The following is a 22163-nucleotide window of genomic DNA, read 5'->3' as shown; positions in this document are numbered from 1 at the left end:
TCGAGTTTGCTTTAAATATTTGACTCTTCATCTCACAGGACGACAATCACTAACATATTTTTTAGAAACGGTTGGTTTGCCACAAGCCGAGCCACGCAGTCGATCAGAATCTGTATCAAGTATAAGAAGCGATGGCCAATTCAGGCCATCTCGTGTTCCAGCCAATGTGAATCAACGACTAAGCCAGCAAAGTCGTTCAGGATCTGCATCTAGCATGAGATCTAGTAGCAGTCAAAAATCTTACAAATAACTCGTGAATCAAATTTCAACTAAATTCTGTTGTTTGACTACAACATCTTTGCAGCATACTTAAGCTCTAGCAATAGCAAGCCCCATATAAACAAATAAATAAAAGTTTTATCAAAAGCGTGTTATTAATCTCAACGTAGCATGGGTGAAATAATCAAAGTGAGGAGTGAAATAATCGAAGAGGTGATAAAAAAGAGTGCAAAGTAGTCTGAATCTATACGACTCAATGGGTGTGAATAAAAAAAACATTCCATCCAGTTTAAACCACAAGGGTTTAACCCTGAGGCTTGCGACGGGTAGTATCGTATTGACGAATAAGTGATGCTTGACCACCTTCGTTTTGTGAAAAGGCAAATCCACGGGTTCGTTTCACACGCTGAATAGCACGAATCTTGTGTACAGCTTTGCGGAAACGCTCCATACGAGGTCTGTAATCGGGAATGTTGTACTTTTGAATCTCTTGAGCAATGTGATATGTTCTTGGACTATAAGTCCGCTTGTAGTACTTCCATACAAGATCACGCAGGTTTACGACGACCGGAATAAGAATAAGCGCTAACCACAAGTTGGCATTAGTGAACATGGGATAAATCAAATTTCTCAACTCAGGCGAGGTAACTGGATTGATGAGAACGTACTATTGTTAAAATGGGATGGGTTAATTAGTAAAATGCATGCTAAAAAATATTTTAAAATACTCAATAGCAAACGTGCACTTACGAGTGGGAAAAGAATCATGAAAGCAATAAACGATCCAAAGATGGAAATAAAGGTGACCTTGACCCAGTGGTCAGCAATCAGACAGGCTTTGATCATGACAGTAAGCAGGTTGGTTGCATAAACCATAGACCCAAATGTCCAGTTATCCACGACGCGACCGTCACTGAGTGTGTCAGAGTCGCCAAGAATATACATCCAGATAAAGAAGATGGCAGCAGAGTGGACAAAGGAGTTGAACAGCCATCCGAAAAAGATTGTATGATTGTAAAAGGAGTTTCGTTGGCCAAGCTGGTACATTTGTGGGTAACGATCAAGAACGCGAGCAGATACAAATTGGTCAAAGACACCAATAGCAATGGGCGGAAGGATTGTCCAGACAACGTTGTATGTCGAGACAGACGACCATGTTTCGAAAAGAGTTTGTCCGGAAAAGCCATTCATCAAAGCAAACCAAAGCTGAATCATATAAAGCGTAATGTTTTTGTAAAAAGAAAACACAATAACTTTGCTGACACGAGCATAGGCCCAGCCACCATGAACAAGAAGTAGCTTTCGTAGAAAACGGAACTGAGCAATGGCAAAATCTGCAGCACGGGCAGCCTGAAGACCTTCCATACCACTGATACCCACACCAACGTGGGCCGCCTGGATCATGGACACGTCGTTGGCACCATCACCAATAGCAAGCGTAACAGATTCAGTTACACCAAAGCGAACAAGTTTAACAACCAAGGCCTTTTGTAAGGGAGAAACACGACAGCAAATAACAGCTTTGCACATCATGGCAAGTTCAAGGAAAATGTCTTTGATGTCATCCTCAAGAGCAAAAGTTAAAGTCTTTCCGTCAATGACAAAAGCAAGTGGTTCGAGATCATACTCAAAATCCTTGTCAAATTTGCCAACGGCAAGACCTCCTTTCCAAAAGCGAGTCCAGCCTGACATTTTGGTTAGTCTAGGAACATTTGTTCCCATAATAGTCTTGACCAACTGTAGTTTCTGCTCGAGGTATTGCTTAGTAGCGGCATGAGTGATTTCGTTGCAAATGAAAATATTCATCTCCGAGGTGACAAGTTTGCAAGAAAACCCAATGTTGATGGCCGTTTCTTGACGATCACCAGTAAGAACCCACACCTTGATGCCAGCCTCCATGAGAGTGTGAATAGTGTCGGGCACACCATCTTGAAGCTTGTCCTCAATGGCAGTAGCACCCAGCAATGTGAGTTCCTTTTCAATCAATTCAGCTGCACGATCCAGTGCGTCACCACGATTATTGATAGTGTTGGCAGCGGCTTCGTAAATCTTGACCCATGCAAGGTATTCCGCCTCGGGAACATCACGGTATGCCAAACAAAGAGTACGAAGACCCTCATTGGCGTATTCCTCTAAATGAATGGAAGTGGCTTCGCCAAAATGGTCACTGGCAGAAAGACGTTCGTAAATAACAGTGTCTGCACCCTTAATATACAACTTGATGTTGCCATATGGATCACGGACAACAATAGACATACGCTTGCGAGTTGAATTGAATTCGTTGACATTGAGGATCTGATATTCCATATTTTCACCTACAGCAGCAATAGTTACTGATTTGGGACGGCGAGTATGAAACAAATATCCCAACGAACTAGCACCATCTACCAATGCAGCCTCATCTGGAGACGATGCCTGGTAGGTAATCTTTCCTGGATTGGTTTCATCCGCTTCAGGAATGACAGTATGGCACACGGAAAGCATGGTGAGAAACTCGCGAATCAGTTTCGAGTTTTCGTGCTTGTCACGATGTTCAATCAGCGTTTTAAAGTCATAGTAGCCAATCATCTGCCCATGCTCGTCTATTCGCATACGTTTATCTTCTGGAACGGTCTCGGCATAAGCAATACCGGCAATGGAAGCCATTTTAAACTCCATGATATTACGAGTGAGCGTGCCGGTTTTGTCAGAAAATATATAGTCAATCTGGCCAAGCTCCTCAACCAAAGACGAGGTGCGAGCAGTGGCAGGAGTATCATTCTCTTCATAGTACATATCCAGATCGGCATTGATCAAAGTACCCAGTGAGTACTTGACAAACTCCATGGTGACAATCAAACTAGACAGCAAAGGATTGTAAGCATATGGATAACTATTGGCAAGACCATACAAAAACTACAAAGCAAAGCACCAAATCTGTTTACCTGAGAGGGATTAAATTATTAAACAGAATCAAATAGGTTAAAATGTTCCAGCCAAAATCAGTGGAAGAATTATTTCTATTCATCCTGATAATCTCCAATTCAAACGAGCCATTCAACTGACGAACAAGTTGTCCAGCAGCGCAAGAGATGGTAATGATAGCAAGCAGTATAAACAGAACAAGAATCTGGATATTAACAATTAGCTCCATTTTGGTACGCTTGATAGGAGTAGGGGTTGAGTTTTTCATAAGTTTAGTCTCGTGGCCAGTGAAGATAACAATGCCATAGATCCACCGGGTATTACGCAATTGGGCACCACGAAGGAGAAGCTGAGAAGGATCCAATGGAACTTCTTTGCCATTCAAATTAAGAGTAGCTTCAAACGTATATAAACTATTGTTTGGTAATTCAGATTTGATGTGGCCATTCATGGAGGCTACAGCATCAGGAGACAAGTAATGTGCGGTCTCCTGAATACCCTGACGAATTTTCAAATTAGTTTCACCATCTAGATTGCTGGTTTCAATGTAGCAAAGAGCATCGGGTTCTGAAGAACTCAAGACAACAAGATCTGCAGGAAAGTATTCGGTATTTTCGACACGAACAATATCTCCCACAACAATATCGCGCCAGGCTTTGGGAACGAATGCAGTACCATGCAATACTTTACAAAGACGAGCATTAATTTCAGCGTCCTGACGATGACGCTTGCTATCTTCTACAGTTTCTTTTGCGGCAGACAGAATCAATACAGCAGATAGCGGCAAGATAGTACCGACCCGAGATGTTGGAGAAATGCCAGGAATAAGCTAGAATCGAATATTAGAACGAGTTAGTTGGGTTGAAACCAAGCAAACACAAGTCTAGTGGGAACAGGATGGAGTTGGAAGCACCAGACTATAGCAGTCCAGACATGAAAAATAAATTCAAAAGTGGCGCAATCTTCAATGTGGGCGGTGACAACCCGACCTTTTGGCAAAACCAAAATAATTAAATTAGATGGTGGAAGCAATGCAAATATGGGAAAGGGAGAGCAGCAAATGACAACTTGTATGAAAGATTCCAACACTAGATTGCATCAACAAGTTGACTGCATCGACCCTGATGCAGTTAAAGAGTCCCTTTGCTCTTGTCGAGGCAGATTTGACATTGCCTCGCGGGTCAAAACGGCATTTTTAAATACGTCCCTCCACCCCTTAATATGGTGAATCCAGGTGTTGTTTAAATCCATCAAAAGTCATGGATGTGGCCATCAGCAGATACGCATATTGTAATTCTACTTCTCATGCTGCAAGTGAATTAAGATGGGAAGGAAACTAGTAAAGTCAACATCATAATTGCTGGATTTGACAAGCTGAGATCCAGGTGGTTGAGGTGGCTAGTTCATAGCACATGCTAACAATCCCAATCAAAACGGTCTATATCCATCATGATAAAATGCCAACAGAATCCTCAATGTGTATGAGAGTAGAATGGAGTTCTACGATGGGCAGTTGATGATGTCTGGCATACATCCAAGAAAAGTTAGTGGCGATAACACACCTGAACAGTACCAGTCAGCAAGAAGAACAAGTTGGCATATTTGGAGAACTGCTCAAACAGGAACTTGGGTAGAAAGGTAACCAATGTGTATTTTCCAGTAGTGACGGAATTGTGAAGGTATTTTTGAGCACCGTTCTTGACAGGGTCATTCAGAATAATAGTTCGCTCTCCAATGGCTTGGTGAGTGGGATTGCTTTGCTGATCGACTATGCCCATGAATTCGAGAAGGTGATTAAACCTGCCCATTTGTATGTTGGCTTCACTAGTAGTTGCTGAAGCAGTTTCTTTGTAGCAGCAGTGAATGTAGTGGCAGTACAATCAAGACTAGATGATCCTCTTCGACAGTAACAGATGGCTCGAGTCGATTAGTCAAGGCAACAAATCTGCTGGCTGCGCTTCACAACGCTTCATCACGTGTCAATCACGTGCTTGTTTCAATTGTGTCAATGTTCACCCGTCTGTGCAAGCCTGTAAGCCGAAACCATTCTGCTGTTCAAATCTCTTGGTATTCTGTCAAGACACAGGCGGGCTATGTCTGCTACACTCGACTGTGCATTGGATTCAAATCTTGCTTCCCGTATACAGTCCAATCCCGCAGATGATCCACTTGTCATGTATATTGTTTTAAGAAAAGATCTGGCAAAGGTAATCCATTGCATTTAATCCCTACCATCCAGCTGCCTTCTAGCTTTTACACAATTACCCTTGTTTGACCATTGTTATTTTATTCTGAATCTAGACATGGCCATCGGGAAGTATGGTAACTCAGGCCTGCCATGCAGTCACAAAAGTCCTTGCAAAGCACCCAACAGATTCTAGAGTGGTCGAGTACCTTGACAAGTTGGAAACTATGCATAAAGTGGTTCTTGGAATCAAAAATCTTGGCCAGTTGAGGAAACTGCAGGAGTTAATGTGCGAGGCTGCCATGGACCATGAGGAATGGGTTGAATTGCCAGAAGACACTGTCACTGCTATTGCAACTCTGCCATATCGGAGATCAGTTGCTCTTCCCTTTTTCAAAACTACCAGATGCGAACTGTACAAGAACTAGCATTTTACTACACATTGACCGACATTCTGAATTCTTTAATAAACTATAGTTTTAAACCGACTATCCACTCATTGTACGATCACTAGGTTCAGATATCGAGTTTATTGTCGAGCTTACAGACCTGCGTGTTCTAGACTCATTCGCGTTCTAGTTTAGCAATGGTTACACATCTCGGTAACGCAGTTGTTTCCATACCAAACTACACAATATTGCCCAGTAAATTTCATGAGAATCATTATGCCATCATCATACACTCACTGTCGTATTCATACAAAACGGATTACTAAACAAGGTGTTCGTGTATGATCAACACCCGAATTCAACATGAAAATAAATCGGATCCACAGTTTGAATGTGGCCGAGCACTAATAGTATGGATCCGCAGTGCTATGCTATGGTTTAGACAGTCACTCCGCCGATGCTTAGACCATATCAACATAAATCAATGGGTTAGAATCAGGGTTGTTCATTCTTATCCTTCAACTTGTTTATTGTGGAGTTGTTGGACTGCATTTCTATATACTACAATGACTGCTCTCAAACCTTGTGATATGGTTGCTTTTTGCAAGCGAATGCCTAAAATTGTAAGCCCAGTTTGGAATCAGAATGCTCGAGTAAAAAGTATCCTGCAGTTGATTCATGCTCTTTATTATTATAGGAATTGCATGCTCACCTCAACGGATCCGTATCCCGTGAAACTATCCGTCATCTCATCTCGATGCAACCTTCCAATGCAACTCTTCAAGCCGATTTTGCTACGTTTGAAAAGCAGTGTTCTCTCACCTCCATTCACTCTTTTTTCCCCTTGTTCAAGTTTGTATATGCTGTCAGTAACTGCATTGCAAATGTTCGGTACATCACTCGGCAAGTTATTGTCGAGTTTTCCACCGATGGGTGTGAATACCTTGAGCTTCGCTCAACACCGAGATCTAATCCAGAAACAGATCTTGTTTCCAAAAGAACTTACATCGAAGCGTGTTTGGCAGGAACAAAGGATGCAATAGAAATGTTGAAAGGTGCAATTCAGGTGCGTTGGATTTTGAGCTTGGATCGTCGACATTCGTTGGAGGATGGACTAGAAACAGTTCAGCTTGCTAAAGAATTCATGGATCAAGGCGTGGTTGGAGTGGATTTATGTGGCGAGCCATCTGCTGGAAACTTCAAGGATCTTGAACCTGCTTTTATTCAGGCTCGTGAAGCAGGACTGAAAGGTGCGATCTTGCTTTACTCGATTGCAAAGTTTGTATAAACTTTGAAATGCATATGTTGTATGAGTCTTGCTCAACTCCCAAACCTCACACATCCTTGATACGTAGTTACCCTCCATGTTGCAGAGATTAAAAACCATGAGCAAGAAACACGAGATATGATTCATTTCATGCCGGATCGAATTGGACATGGAACATTTTTAAAAGACGCTTTACGCGAGCATGTCGTTGATAATGCTATTCCCATTGAGGCCTGTGTGACATCCAACTTGCTGTGTAAGACGGTAGAACGTATCGAAGATCATCATTTCAATGGGTTTTACTTTGAAGGGCATCCATGTATTCCCTGTGCAAGTATTCATGTGCAAAAGAATATAGAACCATTTTGAATCGGATTTTTAAAACTAACATGATGCTTTTTTGTGGAAATAGACTGATGACAAGGGTGTGTTTCAATGTACCTTGTCGAGCGAGTACTCACTGATTGCCAATCATTTTAATATGTCCAAACTCGATGTGATTACCATGGTTCAGCTGGGCATCGACCATATTTTTGCCAACGAGGAAACCAAAGAGCAACTCCGCGCCAAAGTTTTGAAATTCAAACTAGACGAAAAGGTATGATGTCGATGTTTGGCAAGACAATACCTTGGATATCGAGTGTATACACAATGTCCAGCCAAAATTACAGGCGATTAACAATAAACCCCAATCTCATTAAATTATAAACAATTCATGTCTGAGCAACTCGGCATTAAGCAAAAATTAATTTAAACGTAAAAAAGCGAAAGTGAATAATGAATTGGAAATTGATACACAAAAACTATTGACTTCCAGTTGCCTGGAGGTATCCATAAAACACAACGTTTGCAAAACAAATCGTGCCTGTACATGCAAGAAGGACTTGTGCCAGCATACGTTCAGAAATATGCAGCCAATTGGGAAGAACTCGAAATGGTGGAGCAATATATTCGCGTTCATGTGGAAAAGAACACGATGAATCTTCGGAATGAGGCCGTGACTTTTGGTCTCCTGATTTTCGAAAAGAAACCACGTTTACAGAAAGATGGTCGGGAGAGTGTGATCGGAATGGTCCCAGTAAAGTGGCACCGCTGGTACCTGGTAGCATATGTTTATCACCTGAATCTCCTTCCAAAACTGGTTTAATTTCATTGTTCAGATTCTTGGTTTGAAGCTGAATATGCTCTCCTATATCAGATTGACTTTCAGGTATAATGTGGATCGAAGGTAGCCCGCCAACACCAATCGGGCTACGAGGTCTTTCTCCAAAAAGCATTTGTGATAATCCTCGCGGTGTATGGAGATGATCTACATGTGGATCGTAATGGAGAGCTGAATGAGTATGCAATTCTTCAGGTGATATAGGATCAGGAATATCATCTTGGAAAAACGATACAGGGAGCCCAAGATCAGCCGGATCAACAAATGGTGTGCCATCTACTGCAAACTCATGTCGTAATACAACTTGAGCATCACGAGATGTCTGGCTGATATCATCCGAGTGTTTTCCATGTGATATGGCGAGTGAGTATGTATGCGAATCTCGATCAGATATGGCACCAAGCGGACATGGCGTGAGTGGTCGGGAAGGCTCGTCAACTGATGGAGCAGGGATATCAGAGAGTTTTTCAGAAGGTCCAGGTTTAGAGACGGTAGATAAATCAGAATGTTTAGAGCCAGGACACAACAAAAAGGATGACGTGGCACTATTCATGGCGGACAAAGTATCTGGTATAGGAGCACATATAGGCACATTGTTAATCTGAATTTCAGGCATGGTCTGAGAAGATGTCCCTGTAAGACGGCTAGCGCGTTTATCCATGTATTGATTGATTTTATCCGATATTTTGTGAATGGCACGAAGAATTTTAACTTGGTTGAGAGTTAAAATACGCTTCTTGTTGTAGTTACGACGAAACTCCACACACTTGAAATACATGAGAAATGGAATAACAAAGTTTGCTGTGGCAGTGAAAAATAGCGACATCCACGTCTGAAAATCATAAATGACAACACCGGTTTGAAGTGGAATCAACAGAATCCACGGAAGCACAAAGGACAAGAACGATGCAGATTGCTTGGACATGACTTCGTTTTGAACCAAATTGTCTCTTGAAACCATGAAGCTCACAGGAACCGAAGGCAAAAGCATGACATACGCAAACACGCCAATGGAAATGGTAGCAACCAGTTCTGGCTTGCCAACTAACAGCAAAGAATGCAGCAAGTTACCAGACTCGTCTAGGGGGAATCCCAAACCACACAAAACACCAATGCATATGTAGTAGGCAGTTGATGCACCAATAGCAATCCACACCAGATTTTGTACACTGACGTCCCGATGCTTGAGATTGATCCAGGTGGGAACAACAGTAGTTGCTCCTAGATTCAGTAATACTGTGCCCACGACTTGGCCGTATTTGAGAGTCAGTCCAGTTACAGCAGGAACACGGCGAGTATCTAATCCTGTAACAAATGACGAGTATATCCAGGAAGTGCCGAGTGCAATCGAAAGCATGGCCATTACTATTGCAGAGAGTAATTGGGTAAATCGATTGAAATAGTTGAACATAGTATCAACATCATGAAAACTTACAGATGTTGAACATAATATTGTTGTCCATGTCGGTGAAACTAAGGGGAAGGCAAAATAGAATAACAACTAGCAGTCCAAAGGTAAAAACCATCAGATTGCTTTCAAACGGAGATGGAACATAGATACTTTGCTGGGTTACACACATCCATCCATTCGAAAAGGATAGGCCACATGTACTACCGAATAAGCTGATGAGTAAATTGTCTGTAGCCTATATTTCCAAAGTCAACAACAAAGAGAAATTCAAAGTAAGCATCAAAAGACCAGCTTCGGTAATTCCAGTAAAATACACTGCTCACCTGGGCTGTAAGAACAATACATTGTATTGCATTGGATTGCAATGCACCATAGAGGACAAGCTGAGCAACAAAGTGCAGATTTTTGCCAAAGTAGAAATTTATAATTGTGCCATATTCAACGTCACCCTATGTTCCATCACAGCAAGTAGGAAACAATCAATGTAAAATATCACAGGTTAGACAGGATAGTGCTGATGATGGTGTAAAGAAATACTAGTTGTCGATACCTGAAAATTTGAATTTCCGGGAATAACCTTGATGGCCTCGACTAGAAATAGCACAGAGAAGCCGGATACGACAGAGAAGACCAAGTACATGATTGTAGTGAATAACCACCCAGGATCTTGGAAGTTGGCACTGGTGAATGGAATGGCAGGACCAGTCATTTGATTGAAAAGCAAGCAAAAACCGCCCAAGAATCCGACCGTCTTTGTGGTTAACAGCTAATATCAAGAATTGTCAACATAAAGGATTAGTAAAACTTACAGACACATACATGTGTATGGCATGCACGAATGGAAATCATCAATGTAGTAACACATGGTTTGCATGAATGAAGCTAAAGACCATGACAATCAGAATAGCATGTACTATCCAGTGCAAACAGAAGCCATGTGCTCAAGAAAGTCCAGTGGATGAATTGCAGTTTCATGTAGACTACTACCTTTTGGATAGTTGACCCAGCCATGGGTTTGCGTTGATGAAGTCTATCAAAGACTTTAAACATGATATCGGTGTAGAAACGAGTGGCTAGACTGCTATATACTTTGGATCAATTCAAGCCGAACTGTTTCGTGGATTTGATTTTACAAGACAAAAGAATGAGAACGCAGAAAATGTTTATTTATATTTCAACCTAATTTTGCCGTGTTTTGAAACCATTTTGATGGCATTGATCTTTGCAGGTTTTTTAGACATTTCATTGTCGTTTTAGACTAGCACAGACTGTATCTAGCCTACAAGTTCTCGCATTAAATCGAGACCACCAAACTCAGCAAACTAGATTGTCGCTGTGATACACGAGACACGATAGATGCTCGTGTCATTCAAGCCAACATACAATCTACCGATAGTTCAAAACACACTTTTGAACCAAGCAACCCAATTACAGTAGGCTGACAGTATTTGGCAACGCATGCGCTTGATATAGCAGTGCAACAGGTGGAATCCATCTTGATGAAGCATCATCTGACACATTTATGGTGGGCCAAAAACACGAAATGAGTCTATTATTAAAATTGCGAGCACAATATTCAAGCTAGGGCCAAGGCTTGAAAACAATATTGCCATTTGTCATAAGGGATGATGCGACGGTGCTGTGAGACCCTACATGTCCCTATTGGACGATGCAGCGGTGCTGTGGAAGTGGGTAATTCATTGGACAATCAACAGCTCATTATGCAACTCCCAAAACTTCGAGTTCCAAAAGAACACTAAATTTGGTGTTGGTTGTCACAAGAATAAAACTCAATCACAAAAGTGGTCAAATGAGCTTTATGCAAGAATTGTTTTCATCGCAGCCAGCGACAATGGAATAAGAAATTGTCATCATGCGTCATATATCAGAAATACTTGAAATTTCAAAATACAATTATGAAAATGAAGTGCTTTTCTGTACAACTGTTTGGAAATAATGCTAGGTATTCGTTGTACTCGTTAGAGTTGGATTTAATAGTCATTCTCAATCCAATAAACAACTTCCACTTATACTACAAACTATAGTTTTGAACCACAATTATTCCTTTTTGGCGCAGCCATACATTGTACGATCCCACTTTAAACCCAAATTCATGCATTAGTCCAGATATTGAACTCGACTGCTTTATGCTGTCAAACTCATCACTGTCAGTACATCAACACCAATCATCCCTTAAAATGGCTGTTTATTATAGACACCCTTGTTTAGCCCTCCATTTTACTTGGATATGGCGGCAATTTACTCTCCAAACACATCAGCATCCTTGCATATCATTTTAGTCCGTTTTTTTGGTGACATGAATATAGCGGCAGTCTCTGCTAATTCAGTTCTGCTCTCGTGACCCTTTGGTAATATATTGAGCCCTTCAGTCTGCCATTTCAGTCCGCATTTCGGAAATATATATTGCTGCTTTGACGTGCGCTTGGACATGGGAGTTGATGGTACCAATGTAATACACGCCGATGGACCAGCCGTTGTTTTTGGCTTGGAAACATCTATTGGATGGGATAACTTTCCAAGAAACTCATCCAGTGTGATTTTCCCATGAGAAGCTTGTTGCTTCAAATCTGATGATTTGCCCGTATTCAGTACGCTATCGGTATTAGGTTGAGCTATATCAACCGCATTCATCGATATTGACTGCCCTGTCCGTGATTTTTTTGCACCAGTTTGTACAACTTGAATCTGTCGTCGAGATAGATTCCGTAATACAGATCGGGTTTTACGCTGTGCTAATGCTGCTGATCGAGCAGTCATTGTATTTGCAGTACTAATAAGCGACGGTGCTGTTGCTGTCTTTACCATATGAGTTGGTTTTTCTTTTCCAGATCGAGATCGAAACCAATGACCCCGATACACTTGCTCTTCGTCACATGGATCTCCCATGTTTTTTTTCATGATACCATCGTGAGAATCCTCTTGTACGTTTTTGAACATATCAATTAAACTCGGCCGTTTTTTGAGACGACTTTTTTCCGTCTTCAAATGGTCCAAACTGCGCTTGGCAGATGCTTGGCTTGACATGGATAAAGATGCTGTTTTTTTAAAAAAAGGCGTGACTGGCTCGGCTTGGGATACTTGCTCTGTAGCATCTCCTCCTACTTTGGTAATCAAAAGCTCCACAACATCAGGCAATAGCTCTTGATAGCTTATATATAGCCAATGCATTATAACCCCAGCCAAACAAGTATATTAGACTTGATTGTGCTATAAAAGACAATGCTACGAAAAACCAGAATATCTGCTTCCAAACCAAGCAACTGATGACTTACAACATAATTGCTACAGGCGCGACAAAACTGTGCCAAAGAAGATTGCCTTGTCGGTCATCTGCCGGTTGTATGCCTTTGGCTGTTTCTGTATTCATGTTGCTCAAAACCGACCAGATACACACCTGATCCATCTGCTCTGATATTGCTTTGACGATCTCTTCTCGTCGCTCCTTTCCGCCTACCCCAGCAATATCTGGTTTATTTTTGGACTTTGACCCAGATTTTCCTTTTATGCCAAATTTAGCTGGTTCCGGTTCAATAAGTTTCATATTTGGCAAAGGATGTCCTGTATCAATATGAATACGCAAACACTCCATCCAAAATGTCATTTGCAACAAGGCTTCGTTAGTCCGTAGTTGTCGTGCTTGGCACTGAATCTCGCCCTGTACTTTTTTTAGATCTTGCTTTTGATGGGATTCTAATTGATTCTTTAATCGCTCGGCCCATAGTATTGCCGCTGAGATCTCTTCTATCCTCAACTCATCCTTAACTAAATTGATGGGCTTTGATGAAGAAAAGATTTCAGACAACTGTGACGGAAGAAGCTGATGACGCTTTTTTTGTGCTTGAATAGATAGCAGTATTTTTTCTTGATAAAAATTTAACAGAATTTCAGTCTAATAGCATAAAATAAGTATTACTTGTTATAGTTATTAGAATTGTAAAGCGAATAGCCAAATTGAACTTGGTATATTCACAAAGTAATGCATGATATAGATATAAAATCAACCTACCGCGTCCATGCTCTCATCAGAAGATACGAGGCCAATAAGTGCATTATATATACATGGAAGTTGATCGCCAATCAGCTGGGACAGTGTTGTCTATCAAATTGAACTAAATGTAAACCACTCATTCGTGCCCAATCATTAAAATTTCAATCACGAATCATACCTTTTCATATAAAACATCATAGTAGCAATACACTAGTTTTGACAGCACGCCAGAAATTGTCATGGGTAAGTCAAATGCCACTGTTGGAACATCTGGTTCTGTTATTTCAGGATCTTCAACAATTGCCTTTACAGGTTTTTTGACAGACAACCGTTGCCTGCGTGGAGTTTGACTGCGACCCAATCAAAACAGAATTCAGATACATTAGATTGTAAGTCAGCAAACATCCACCGCGCATCTGTAAACAAAACTATACCTTATCATGTTGGGTGACCATAGATCAAACAGCATATGGCGCAGTTCATCAGCAGTCTCGTATGTCCAGTGACTTTTTGTTAAAAAATCTGACAAAACTGAAACATTCTTTGGATGCAACCAATTCCAAACTAACGAATCTACACTTGCATCAGTAGCCAAATGTACTGCGTCATTTTCTTTATCCAAAATACCTCCGACTGTTGATTCTAAAAAGATTTCTTCTTGATCTTTGCAAATGATGTGGCATAAAAACATACAAGACATGAATGGAATCAAAACTGCCGTACGTGTTTCAAATGTATCTACTTTGGTTGATGGTAAATCAGATGCCACGTCTCCAAATGGGTTCTCAAACGGGTTATCTAATTCACAAGAAGTCGCTTTGTTGGATAAACTAGACTGCGATTTCATAGGAAGAGACACAACCAATGCAGACTGAAAATAGTCCAGCATTGTTATCAGTAGATCCGCCTCAATCTCAATTTTTTCAAAATCACTACCATCGGGTAAAAGTTTAGACGTAGATGCAAGAACTTGATCATTAGGAAGTTGCTGACATACACAGAAAAACTTGTCTTCAGAAAAAAAGACTTTATCAAGTCGATTTAACGGAATTGTTTTTGCACATTGAATAGAATCGACCGATGTGTCAAATGGGGATGCAGTTTTGTTGGAACTATGCAATAAAATAATATCGTAACAAAGGTATAGTTTAGCCATCAATTTAAAACATCAAGTGATTTAAGCATACGTAACCTACACTAGCATGCTTGTGAATTTCAACAGAATTGGTTTGATATTGTATCCAGAAATAGTGCACATGGCCCGTGTTGTAAGTAGGCAAGGATATTTAAGCGACCCGACAGGAATAAGCGGTTTTTGCATAACTTGAATCAAAGCCAATTCTGATTTGGCTTGAATTACTTGCCTTGAAAGTGCAGTTTCAACTGTTCTCGGATATATCAATTGCATGGATTCCAATGACTGCGTCCATTTTTTCGTGCTCAGCAATTCAGAAAACGTCATTACAGATCCACCATAGCTCCTTGCAACAGCAAAAACCATTGATTGGATTCTGTATCCATCTAAACTAGGTTTGATTGGCATCGGGAAAATCCACGACACAGCAACACGTCGTCCGACAAAATCCTCCCAAATGTTCTTGGACACCAACTCATTCTTGGCATACATCAAAATAGACATAAATCCAGCCTGTGTTTCTGCAGATGCGACAAGTTCTGGATCTACCATATCGATAGATTTGGCAAGGTCGGCTGCTGTAAACGGAATTCGCGAAATAATAAAAAGATAAGATCGGTTCTTGATGTTCCCCTTGGTTGTGTCGAGTTTAGTTAATGTGGGTTTTAGAGGAGATTGAAATGTTCCTGCTGGGCCATTATGCCAAGGAACTTGAACCAGAAGTCTTTTGCATACTTTTATAATCTGAACAAGGTTGGATGATGAGCTAGTGGCTGGTGTTGAATGTGCTGCAATGTGTTTGGCAATCGCATTGTTGAGACCAACAATTGCCTCGGATCCTAAATCTAAAATGGACTTTTCAGAATGGCAACTACCATTTTTATCGGCCATGGTAGATGAGTATGGCCCAGCAGTTGGGCCACATCGGTCAGCTAATTCGCTCGATTGACTGCTGCAAGTAGCAGTATTAATGATTTCATAACCCCAAGTCAGGTTTGGATTAATATGAACATGGAAATAAACTAGGATTTTAAGAACAGATGCCAACAAAGTAGTTTGGATATTAGACTGATTGAATTGCTCCGTACTGCTGAATGCAGCCTTGTTAGTTGTAGGAACAAGGCCAGCCAAGTCGATCAAAAAAACGATATGAGGAGCGGATTTGTGATAAGCGCCTGGAGTGCCAAAGACTGCAGTGCGCTGTTTAGAGCGAGTTGGACTAGTGAATTGATCTAGAATTGGCTGTGGTTCGGTGATTCCAGTAGTCAACATTATAGTAGTAGCAGCCAGTCAATAACTATATACAGACCAACTTGCAGGCCGTATTCACGTAAAATGAAATACAAAGTGTTGAAATATTAAATAGTCAGTGTTGTAGACTGGCGTCAAATTGACTGGACAACATTGAACTCATTAGTTGACTGGTTTCTTGATGATTGTCATTTGTGATGTTCTCTTGAATTAGAACGCGAGCGTATCTGTAAGATTAGAATACAACAATAGTTTGACAACAGTTGAGCCCAATATCTGAATTCGGACAAATCTGATGGTCATACAATGTATGAGTGTTAAAGAGCAGTTTGTATTATATGATGATCATTGTGCTTATATTGGGTCGAGAATGTTCATTAAGAAAACACAACGATCACTCAATCATTTTATATTCAAAAGCAACAAGATATAAAAATGATTGATTTTACGTGAATGGTTTTCAAGTTCAAGTTTAACATTTTATTATCATGGGTGTTTCTGGATATACTCGCTCTGCTTCTTCACTCATTGCTGATGTGGATATAGAATCTGATCATGCTGATATTACTGAACATACTTTAACAAATGAATCCACATATGGAGATGTGCATCGCATGTTTCTGCAAGGTTTAATGGTTCGCCAAGTCATGACTGTTACTGATGCTACAGAACTGTATACCAAGATAGCACAGCAAGGTAATTTTGGTTAGAGCATTTATTCAGCAGTTGAAATCCTTAATATACCGCTAACCAACTTGTTTACTCTTGTATCTGATTCACTTTTAAACATTAAATATATGCCAATGATCTAGAAAAAACAAGTATGCTTGGGCTTGCAGCTTTTGTAAACCAGATCAATGCCGAATTAGGAAACAAAGTAGGGTTAGAGGTCAAGAGAGGTATTGATCCAAATACTGGCAAAGACACTTTGGTTTTGGTACATAATAGCATAATAGTCATGATTTTTGTATTCATTATGCGTTCAAAGCATCCACCATTCATTCTATTTCTGCATATGATATAGATCAATATTCATACCGATGAACTTGCACAGTTGGCTGCTGCCTACACTCCTAGCGAAGTCAGCTTTTTCAAAAAGATGGTATGTTGTATTCGCACCACCATCTGCAATAGTCATGGATTATCAATTGAATGCAACATCATACTAATTTATACGATATCTAGATTGAGCTTTTGATTGTAGAAAAATCCAATGGATTATATGAGCTTTCTTCATTAAAGGCATTAAGAGCTGCATCTCATGTCAAACCTGCACTAACCAAAGAAAACGCAGAAATGCTTATTTCTCGCTTGGTTCAAGATAATTGGCTACTAGATAGGTATGGTACATTTATTTTTAATTGCTGATTTTTGATATATAACGCTGGTATATTGGTGCTTACAAGGTAATTAATTGGGATCATGAATGTTTGATTTGCAGAAATGGAAAGTTGACTCTTGGAGTTAGATCCATCTTTGAATTGCGTCCATATCTGTTGGAAGAGTACCCCGAAGATATTTTTGAATGTTCGTCTTGTTTCCAGATTCTTACCACCAATGTAAGAATTTCCAAATTATGCTATTCATCATGCTTGGTATTCATTAGCTCATGGCATTGATTTTTAAAAATACTAGACAACGCAATGTGCCAATAACGAATGTAATGTTGCATTACATCAACACTGTGTTTTTAAAGTTTTTGGGGACCGAGCAATTCGCAATTGCTACAAGTGCACTACACCATGGCCTGTTACATTGGAGCACCAACAGGACCAAACAGTAAATAATCATGGAGAATCAATAGAAGAAAATTCAGCACCTGTACGCGACCAATTCACCCAAGATAAAGACGAGGTTGATACCGATTGTATGTCGAATTCTGGTGACGAGCAAATAGTGGAGTCGCGCTCTGCGAAACGAAAACAGATGTCTACTTGAAAGAAAAATGCAAAAGGACTGCTAAACTCTGCACTAATAACAAGATTGATACTCAAACATGTGTAATCGCTTGTACAAGATGGATATCAAAGAGCTTTTAGTGCCAGAAAAATCATCATGTAAAATTGACACTCTTCATTATACACATCTTGTATTTCCATTCACATGTGCTGGTTTTATATAAAATGATCAAGGTTGGATTGGTAATAAAGTATTCAGACTGTCATAGTTTATTTTGAATCTAATGAGTAATATATTTGCTATTTAGTTGAAATACCATGTATTGAATTGGTCTAGATTTTTCAATCTCTAACTAGCACTTAATACAATCTAATTTCTTGATATGATGATAAAATACAATTTTCAGAGGTCCAGATGGTTGTTGCTCAAAAGTATGATATTTGTTTGTGGTAAAATACCAGCGTCATGTATATCCAAACCAACCTTTGCTTTTTATTCGGCTGTATTCGCAGTAGCCTTTCCTCGACTTCGTTTTGCATGAACCCAAAACTCCGCCTATTTTAGCCATTTACTACATTCCAACTAGAATATCCATATAAAATTTAGTTTTGAGGCTGGACGCGTCTGTCGAGAGTATTCGATGGTAGTATGTCGGAATTATGGAAAAAATGTGGCATCCACATGTCTATATATTGAACTACAAGCACTCGACTTGACTTTTTCCTCCTTAATAGATTAAAACATATTCTCCGCCCATCTGATGCTTTTCCAACTCACATCTGTTTACTCGTGTTGGAGCTGAGTTTGCAATAGATTCAACAAGTGTCTATATTTATGCGGTCAGTTGATGGGATCTAATATTCACTATGCCTCTCCCCCTTTTTTGCACATTATCTAGCTGCTTTATTCGCATTTTTGTAGTTTGGGAGGCTGTACTAAATCCACCTTGAACTTTTAATTATATTTTGCCACAGTATCTGGCCGCCAGAATTTATCTCTTGCTACTCATCCAACTTTCAAACTTTCAGCTTTCGTCGGCCCTACATTCAGCTATACCAAAGTATTTTTTGCGGAGCAATAGATATATAAGGTATTCCGTTTCCATTAAACCAACACCATTGATAACATACAGATCTTTAAAAAGTTGATATTTTACATTTAAATCATCTGCAATCTACTACACCGTATTCTATTGGGTTGTCTTTAGCATAAATAGAATGTGCATTATGAAATTTCAGATTACTTATTTTTCCATGTCAACTGTACTCTGTATTTAGATCCAATTGATTTAGATTACTACTGTTACATCATTGCGTCAAGATCTATACCAGCTTAATTATATATATTTAGTAATTGAAACACAATGCTCACTCACTGCTTGTTGTTAGAAAGTGCAGAGACAGAAAATGCATCACACAGTGGTCAGAGTATAGCTGAGAATCTGTCGGGCTTATGTCCTGCTATTGACATGGACTCTCAGCAACACCGCCTGCCTCTTGTTCCTCCGCCATCATTGTTGCATCTTCATTCATCTTCCCCTTCCCAACAACACCTTCAAGGATATACTCAGCTGGGGCTATCGCACATTCAATACCATCACCAGCCTGCCAATGTACATGATATCAATTCTGTCCAAGTGACCCCGCAGATTCAACATCAGTTTGCACTGCATCAAAGCCCAGCCTATCTTTCTTATGCGATAAACACTGCTCAACAGCAAAATAGGGTATCGGATAACCTTGTATCCACCTCTATATCACCCGTAATGTCAGTGAGTACTGTTACTGAAGCAACTTATAATTCAACTACTTCTGGTGAGCTGGTCGCGTCGTCTCCGCCGCGTATAATCGAGCGTGTTCGTGCCAATACAGATAGTGGCACTTGCAATGCCAACTCCAAAAAGATAATTCATTCAAACAGCGTTTATGACCAAAACCAATATATGCATACTGCTGCATCTATGCCATTGCAGTACGTATATACTCCATCTAATGCTGTTCATTTGAGTGCACAATCAGCTGTCCTGCCTTCCCAACAGTATTACGCACAGCAGCCAACCCAACAGATTATGTATGCTCCACATCAAAATTCTGGGTTTCCCACCAGTCATTATGCACAGATTGGGGTTGATTTTCATCATCAATTACTGCAAGTATCGCCCACCAATATCTATCCATATCAAGATGCGGTTCATCATCCATCACAGCTTCAGCAAGTTATTCCATTGCAACTGCAGCCTCATACTCTGTTGCCTTCATCCCAGTACCAAACCTTGATTGGCTACCCTTATGAATCAATGTCTAATGGATTTCAAGCCTATATGCCTCCCATTTCAATCCACTCAGTCAATGCCTACAGAGATGCGGCCCACCAAAGCATGATGGATTCAACCGGTATATATGCATATGAAAACCAGGCTAATTCCCAGACTTTATCCAGAAAAAATTCACGACAGCCTTCACCTACGCCCCTCATCACACCTCATACAGACGATGGTGTAGTTTCCAAAGCTTGTAAACCAAGACGTAAATCACGAGCATCCAAACGACTCCATGTTTCAAGATCGGATCAATCTGTGATGGAGAAACAAAATGCCCAACACTGCGACTTTCAGGCTGAGCAGTGCAATGAGAGGAATGACATCAATGTCTCTGCTGAGTTATTTGAGCAAACTCCATCTACAAATGATATGATTCATTCTACAATTGCATCACCCACAATGTCATCCAAATCGCAATCAGACAATGCATCATTCTCAACTACTGCAATGAAAATATCGACCAGTTCCAATTCTGGAGCAGAGTATAAACTTTCATCTACGGCAGCCACATCTACCCCACTGTGGATAGATGGTTCTACAGAACTGTATGCAGCACATTTGGCTCGATTAAAGCTTACCGAAGAAGCCAACAAGCGGAAACGCGATCAGGTAAAAACCGCATGCATCAATTGTCGCAAGGCATGTAAAAAATGCAGCCATGAACGACCTTGTAATCGCTGTGTAATTCACGGTATTGAGCTCTCATGCACTGATGTTCCTCGCAAGGATCGAATCAAGGGTCCAAAAAAGAATCTTAAACAAACAAGAGCAGCAGCCATGGCTGCTCAAAAAGAGTTGAATTCTGTGGCTGGACAGTCACATCTTTTATTTTCAAACCCCAATCAGCCGCAGAGACTTGGAATACCTTTAGTAAGTGGGTCGTATTCTCCACTCAAACAGTCGGCAAAGCAAGCGCATTTTGTTGACAAGAGTCACTGTGTATCCACAGATATACAATCTGTACAGCCGTTTTTGAACATGCCATTTCCAATGCAGATAGGCAATCAACAGGGAACACAAGAGATGTGCACTCAAGAAAGTATAAGCTACCCTTATGACTCGGAAACAATGTTTCTCACTGTGGCAAAACAACTTGGATCAGACTCAAATATACCTGGCATGAATACCACGAATGGACTGGTAGAAAGTACTCCAATGTGCTTTTCTTTTACATATGCACCCAGTATTTCCATGCCTTTAAGCACCGAGTCCAATTTTCAGCCCAGTGCTTCAAGCACTCTACAACCTATACTACAATCACCGAGATCGCTGCTTCCCATCCAAGATCTAGTGACTGAACATGCGTCCACCAGTGAGTCTACTGTATACAATAAGAAACAGCATGGGTTTATATCTGGTATGGCTGAAATACCTGCGACAAGCAGCGCATTGTTATCTCCAGCATCGCGTTTACCACATATCACAACAGAGCTGCCATTAATCTCGACACCAAAAGGAAATGGGTTTTTGGCAGCTTCCTCGAGAACCCAACTCAGGACTAGTCATAATGATTATGTGGATACTCAAAGCAACTTGAGTGTTGGTGCGTCCATGTTAAATCAACTTTCTAGCACTCATGAAATGACAAATGACTGGGCACCAAGTATGGCATCTCGGTCTTTTCAAGAGACCAAAGATGGCAACGATCTTTTGCCTGATATGATTACAACCAGTATGAGAATGTCAGCTGAATCTATTTCTCCCAAAGGTATATCATCTCCACAGTCAAGTGCGATTTTATACAAAACACCTCTGATGTATACTACTCAAGGTAGATTAGCCACAACCACTGAAAGTTATTGCAATGTACCGCTACAAGCTAGTCATTTTACTTTTACTGATGGTAGCCAACACGCTACTATGGTGAATTCTTCAATTGTTTAATTATGCGTCATAGTATCCGGTGCACTCATTTCAGCCCATGTTGCATTTTTACTTGGTTCAATGGACAAGGGTTTCAATATGGGCAATTTTGGTGAATTTGTGATCCATTGTTTTCACCCTTTTAATCC

General features: G+C 40.4%; 7 protein-coding genes across 7 annotated transcripts; 4 read left to right on the top strand and 3 right to left on the bottom strand.

The window, feature by feature from the left end:
• Nucleotides 1–351: 351 nt before the first annotated feature.
• On the bottom strand, nt 352–4901 carry BATDEDRAFT_20022 (uncharacterized protein; the record flags this gene model as incomplete). The annotated part of the gene is made up of 5 exons (XM_006679775.1): nt 352–886; nt 970–1845; nt 1930–3058; nt 3144–3952; nt 4686–4901. 5 exons carry the CDS (start codon nt 4899–4901, stop codon nt 524–526), a joined length of 3393 nt encoding a protein of 1130 aa, XP_006679838.1. The 3' UTR covers nt 352–523.
• Nucleotides 4902–5216: 315 nt separating this feature from the next.
• Nucleotides 5217–5736, top strand: BATDEDRAFT_25933 (uncharacterized protein; the record flags this gene model as incomplete). Its single annotated transcript, XM_006679851.1, has 2 exons — nt 5217–5330; nt 5425–5736. The coding sequence occupies 2 exons, from the start codon at nt 5217–5219 to the stop codon at nt 5734–5736; spliced, it is 426 nt and encodes a 141-aa protein (XP_006679914.1).
• Nucleotides 5737–6230: 494 nt separating this feature from the next.
• On the top strand, nt 6231–7670 carry BATDEDRAFT_20019 (uncharacterized protein). The gene is made up of 4 exons (XM_006679774.1): nt 6231–6320; nt 6395–6947; nt 7053–7294; nt 7377–7670. The coding sequence occupies exons 1-4, from the start codon at nt 6264–6266 to the stop codon at nt 7566–7568; spliced, it is 1044 nt and encodes a 347-aa protein (XP_006679837.1). The 5' UTR covers nt 6231–6263; the 3' UTR covers nt 7569–7670.
• A 1207-nt stretch (nt 7671–8877) lies between these two features.
• On the bottom strand, nt 8878–10291 carry BATDEDRAFT_12467 (uncharacterized protein; the record flags this gene model as incomplete). The annotated part of the gene is made up of 4 exons (XM_006679747.1): nt 8878–9491; nt 9562–9772; nt 9861–9986; nt 10088–10291. Coding segments are annotated over 4 exons (1155 nt in total), but the record flags the coding sequence as incomplete, so codon positions are not given.
• Nucleotides 10292–11796: 1505 nt separating this feature from the next.
• On the bottom strand, nt 11797–15953 carry BATDEDRAFT_89923 (uncharacterized protein; the record flags this gene model as incomplete). Its single annotated transcript, XM_006680023.1, has 6 exons — nt 11797–12706; nt 12831–13447; nt 13565–13654; nt 13725–13896; nt 13981–14658; nt 14743–15953. The coding sequence occupies 6 exons, from the start codon at nt 15951–15953 to the stop codon at nt 11797–11799; spliced, it is 3678 nt and encodes a 1225-aa protein (XP_006680086.1).
• A 467-nt stretch (nt 15954–16420) lies between these two features.
• On the top strand, nt 16421–18110 carry BATDEDRAFT_89598 (uncharacterized protein; the record flags this gene model as incomplete). The annotated part of the gene is made up of 6 exons (XM_006680127.1): nt 16421–16628; nt 16745–16869; nt 16957–17034; nt 17118–17272; nt 17374–17491; nt 17568–18110. 6 exons carry the CDS (start codon nt 16421–16423, stop codon nt 17868–17870), a joined length of 987 nt encoding a protein of 328 aa, XP_006680190.1. The 3' UTR covers nt 17871–18110.
• A 1084-nt stretch (nt 18111–19194) lies between these two features.
• Nucleotides 19195–22035, top strand: BATDEDRAFT_25928 (uncharacterized protein; the record flags this gene model as incomplete). Its single annotated transcript, XM_006679850.1, has 1 exon — nt 19195–22035. The coding sequence occupies one exon, from the start codon at nt 19195–19197 to the stop codon at nt 22033–22035; it is 2841 nt and encodes a 946-aa protein (XP_006679913.1).
• Between the last annotated feature and the right edge of the window lie 128 nt (nt 22036–22163).

Source organism: Batrachochytrium dendrobatidis (genome assembly GCF_000203795.2).
Source record: "Batrachochytrium dendrobatidis JAM81 unplaced genomic scaffold BATDEscaffold_8, whole genome shotgun sequence".
NCBI classification, from domain to species: domain Eukaryota; kingdom Fungi; phylum Chytridiomycota; class Chytridiomycetes; order Rhizophydiales; genus Batrachochytrium; species Batrachochytrium dendrobatidis.
The sequence above is the reverse complement of the archived record's forward strand: the minus strand, read 5'-3'. Positions and strand labels throughout refer to the sequence as shown.

Excerpts from the sequence above, each read along its gene's own strand:
- BATDEDRAFT_20019 (XM_006679774.1), top strand. The coding sequence starts at position 6,264 with ATGACTGCTCTCAAACCTTGTGATATGGTTGCTTTTTGCAAGCGAATG. Across the intron at positions 6,321-6,394 it reads GCAAGCGAATGCCTAAAATT|GAATTGCATGCTCACCTCAA; the intron begins GTAAGCCCAGTT and ends TTATTATTATAG. Across the intron at positions 7,295-7,376 it reads GGCATCCATGTATTCCCTGT|ACTGATGACAAGGGTGTGTT; the intron begins GCAAGTATTCAT and ends TTGTGGAAATAG.